Here is a 5,144-nt window from a genome sequence, read left to right on the forward strand (position 1 = left end):
TGGTTCCGGTTCCGGTGTGTCACAGTGAACAATGAACACCCAACACACACACTGCTACACACTCCGCAATGGGATCTAAAGCACACTCCACGGGAACCAAATACCTCCTAACACAGACGCTGTGTACTGTATCTCAGCTGAACGACACGATGCACTGGACTGACTGGGTGAGGGAGATGACTGACGCTGGCTTCATGTCTCTAGCGATTACAAAAGTGAGGGAACTCCTCCCTCCCTCCCTCAGACACACACACACACACACACACACACACACACACGCACACACGCACACACGCACGCACAAACACATCCCCTTCTTGCCCCTTTATTTCTGTCTCTCTGAAGTGCCTTGTGTTGGTCACCCCTGTAGCGTACAACAAAGTTGGAGTCAGTGGGGCGGAGAGGGGCTAGACTGGGGGGGGGATGTATAGGTCAGGACGTGGGGAAGTGGACTTGGTTCTAGGGGTCAGGGCATGGTGGTGGGGGGGGTCAGTGTCACTGTCTCCATACGTCCGTCCATCTTGTCCATGTGTCTGTACAGTATACCCGCCCGCCTCAAGGTCAAGCCGCCCGCCTCAAGGTCAAGTCTCCTTGTCGCTCTCCCCCAGCGAGTACAGCTCCCCCAGTCTCCTGAAGCGCGGCCCCCACTCCCTGAGGTAGTCGTAGTTCTGGTCCGAGTCCGACGACGCCGTCGTCTCCAGCGAGCTCAGCGACCCCGCTATCGACCCGCGCCCCTCGTAGCCGTAGATCTGGATGGAGTCGTACGGGGGCGCCGTGGGGTCGTTGTCGGCCTCGTGCAGCCTGACGTTGATGAACTCGTCCACGTCCACGCCGTTGGGCCCGCCATGGCCCGGGCCCTGGCGCGGCATGAACTGCAGGTCGGGCTTGATGTCCTTGCGCGGCAGGTAGCCGTTGATGCCGTCGGGGTTCTGCAGCGTGGCGATGTCGAAGGCCTCCGTGTCCTCCTCGCCGCCGCCCTCATCGTCGTAGCGGATGATGTTCTCGCGCACGTCCTCATCGTCCTTGATGATCAGCGGCTCGTTCTTGTGGCGTCGCAGCGTCACAAACAGGACCACAATGACTAAAGGGATAAAAGACACAGACACAAGCAGATCAGTCGTGAACGGCACAATGACTGTGGAAAAAGACACAAACGGATAAATATTAGTCATGAACGTCACGATTACTGCAGAAAAGAAGACAAATCAGTCTTGAAGAGTACAATGATCAGGCTCACTGATCAGTCGCACACAGATCAGTTATGACCAACTGTGTCACTGTTCATGTCTGAAAAGACAATCTGTCACAGACATCATATACACAACAGACACAGAGATCAGCCATGAACAGCCGGATTACTGTGTCAAAAGACAGGAATACACAGATCTGTCACAAACAACACATACATAGCTAAAATGAAAAAGCTAAAATACACACACACACACACACACACACACACACACACACACACACACACACACACACACACACACACACACACACACACACACACACACACACACACACACACACAGAGAGATCAGAATAGGATTAGGCTAATAATGAAAAGCAACAGACACACACAGATCCGACTCAGGAATGTGAAGTGACAGATTGAAGTATTTCATTTACTGTACCCCCGAAGAACTCTGTCATTCACTCCAATCTGAGCCAGACCTTTATTTTGTATTGTCAATCAGCAATACACTGATAGTTCTGACAGTACATTGAGTGATGTGTTATTGCGTGGTTGCTCACAGTAAGAAGAAGAATGAGTAATGTGAGGAGATGCAGGGCAAAAGAGAAAAGCCTTGAAGACTACCACAGTATTATATATATATTTTTTTAAATCCCACAGATATGATTAAATCTTCCCAGCGAGACGTTAAGAAATAAATGAGTTTTTGTTCAAAGTGAATACCACTGATCGCTTACAGCACAATGGAAGCCGCAAAAAAAAAAAAAAAAAACGGGATGGAAATCACCCTGACTGATGTCTTTTTGATCACTCCAGAATAGGCCTCTCGTTTCCCTCACAGAGCTACTTCCAACACCACATGACAGGGCTTGAGAGACACAGCAGCTACCACTTGCAGACATATACTTTAGGCCAACCTCCCGTCCCATCCCCTTTCTGTACATTCTGACCACACTGACTCTCATGCTAGCCTGTTAAAGTAACAGACAACCCCTTTTTTGATTTACAGATAATTGCAGTATTTCCAAGCATTATTCATGAATGTGCATATGATTTTCGTGTATGTGTTTGCATTACCCTGTTTAACAGTATAGCCAAATTAGGGATAGTAATGCAAGTCTAGATTACCAGTTACTTCCTATGGTAATAATTCTGATCAAATTAATCTAAGTACTTAAAATACTGAGAAGAAAATGATATGCACATTCATAAATAATGCTGGGAAATACTGCAAATATGTGAAAATCAAAAAGGGTGGTCTGTTCCTTTAAACGGGTATGCCTCTATTTTGGGGCTAAATACAGTTAAAATCGTTGGCCAGGGTTTATAAAGGTGGTAAAGTGTCTTTATTTTTCATGTAAGCCGTTGTCTTGCTTTAAGAGAAATTAAAAGAGGGAGCATGTCGCTAAGCTAGTGAAAGTCGATGGATCACTGTAGCATGTAGCATGCTACACGGATCCATTGACTTTCACTAGCTTAGCGACATGCTCCCTGTTTTAACTTGCCTTAAAGCAAGACAACGACTTACGTGAAAAATAAGACACTTAACCACCTTTATAAACCCTTGCCAACGATTTTACTTGTATTAACAGCAGGATGATGCAGACCAGAATAGACTATCACCTACCTAACAGCAGGATGATGCAGACCAGAATAGACTATCACCTACCTAACAGCAGGATGAGGCAGACCAGAATAGAGTATCACCTACCTAACAGCAGGATGATGCAGACCAGAATACACTTTCACCTACCTAACAGCAGGATGAGGCAGACCAGAATAATCGATCACCTACCTAACAGCAGGATGATGCAGACCAGAATAGACTATCACATATCTAACAGCAGGATGATGCAGACCAGAAAAGACGATCACCTACCTAACAGCAGGATGATGCAGACCAGAATAATCGATCACCTACCTAACAGTAGGATGATGCAGACCAGAATAGACTATCACCTACCTAACAGCAGAATGATGCAGACCAGAATGGATTATCACCTACCTAACAGCAGGATGATGCAGGCTAAGATGGCGATGAGCGCCCCCATGCTGAGGCCGATGGGCAGCACGTAGGCCTCTACGTTGCAGGACTGCACGATGCCCTCCCTGCTGCAGCCGCACACGCGGATGGTCAGCGTGTTGGTACTGCTCATGGGAGGGTTGCCGTTGTCAGACACGATGATGGGCAGGAAGTACATCTCCTGCTTCTGTCGCCGGAACGCGTCGTGCTTGGCCAGGATGCTAATCGAGTTATCTGGAGGGGAGGGCGGGGACAAAAAGAACCAGAGTGAGTTTTCTGAATGGAGATGAGAAGAGGAAGCATCACTGACACTCGAATGTGTCATGTTTTGCTGGGATGTTGATCAAGTTATCGAGAGAGAGGTGGGACAAGTTATCGAGAGAGAGGTGGGACAGAATCAACACAGTCTCATCCCAACCTTTGACCAGACTGCAATTTTTTGACGTCTATGGTATACCTTCCACGTCACATGTTGACTTTGTGGCCTAAACCTAGACCTGTCCCTAAACCTCACCGTCAGTGAAGTTATGCTGCCACAAGGGGGCGCCTTTCAGGTGCACGTCGCATTTTGACCCCAAGGGCATACCTTGGACGTCCAGAACTGCAGTCTGGTCAAAGGTAGTCACAAATTGTAAACAGAGACGTCTGGCTGATTGTATTATCGGCATGAAACAACACATAGAAAAATACAGTAAATATAACACAACTGCATAACACAACAGAACTGAGGAGAGAGGTAAGAGGAGCAGGGAGAAACTACAATCAGAAAAATAGTGGAGAAGGAAATGGGAGGAAAGGAATCATGATATGTATTGAGAGGGAAAGGACCAGAGAAAAGCCCACAATGTTCATTGAGTTACTCTGGATAGTGGAAGAAGAAAAAGAACCACGGTGCTATTGGAATTATATGGATAGAGAAAGAAAGGCGAGAATGAACCGGCATGAGTTATCTAGAGGCAGACTGGGTAGAGGAGATTAAGACTCAGCACGCTTGAGTTGAGTTTGCTGGAGCAATAAATGTAAAGAGAGGAAGGGCGAGGAGAAACAGGTGAGAGACATTATCATGCAGATTCACCCTCTCCACTCGAAGGCCTATTCCATTGTTCAACAGATGTTTTTTTTTTTCAGACCAAGGGCCACTTCTCTCTCTCTCTCTCTCTCTCTCTCTCTCTCTCTCTCTCTCTCTCTCTCTCTCTCTCTCTCTCTCTCTCTCTCTCTCTCTCTCTCTCTCTCTCTCTCTCTCTCTCTCTCACACACACACACACACACACACACACACACACACACACACACACACACACACACACACACACACACACAGACACACACTGAAGGACCACTCCTCTCCACCTGAGGCCAGCAAATGCCTGCATTGGAGGAGGATCACAGCTGTCTCTACAGTTGTTTCAACTCACTAGTAAAAATGAAAAACAAAAAAGAGAAACCCATCAATCCTAATCAAACAGTCAATCAATCAATCCATCCATCCATCCATCCATCCATCCATCCATCCATCCATCCATCCATCCATCCATCCATCCATCCATCCATCCATCCATCCATCCATCCATCCATCCATCCATCCATCCATCGATCAATCATATTCAGATCAATTGGGAAACACTATTCTGTACCCGACTAAAGGTGACTAAAACATAAAGGAAAAAGTGTTAAGACCTGTCTCCAGTAATACCCCTCATTCACCTTAACATAACCAATAATGTAGGGCCTATAATACATGTCTGTGGCCAAAGCGCATTCAGTCAGGGAAAATTATTATTTTTTGTATGTGATGAATATCATACCTAAGACATGATATAATGAAAACCACATTCCAGAAAAAGTATAACTTTTAAAAATAATGAACGAAAAAAAAGAAAAATGCCCACCTGTCTTGCTCAAGCGAGCACCACTCTAAATGAC

The 5,144-nt window shown here is 46.4% G+C and overlaps 1 protein-coding gene across 1 annotated transcript in view; it reads right to left on the bottom strand.

The window, feature by feature from the left end:
* Nucleotides 1-581: 581 nt before the first annotated feature.
* The window catches only part of cdh8 (cadherin 8), a 252,019-nt gene continuing 247,456 nt past the window's right edge, over nt 582-5,144 (bottom strand). The window contains exons 10-11 of the mRNA XM_063188964.1: nt 3,204-3,455; nt 582-1,081 (exon numbers count right to left, since the gene is read on the bottom strand). Of these exons, the coding sequence (XP_063045034.1) occupies nt 582-1,081; nt 3,204-3,455 (752 nt within the window). The remainder of the gene's footprint in view (nt 1,082-3,203; nt 3,456-5,144) is intronic.

This window comes from Engraulis encrasicolus, chromosome 22, assembly GCF_034702125.1.
Source record: "Engraulis encrasicolus isolate BLACKSEA-1 chromosome 22, IST_EnEncr_1.0, whole genome shotgun sequence".
Taxonomy (NCBI): Eukaryota; Metazoa; Chordata; class Actinopteri; order Clupeiformes; family Engraulidae; genus Engraulis; species Engraulis encrasicolus.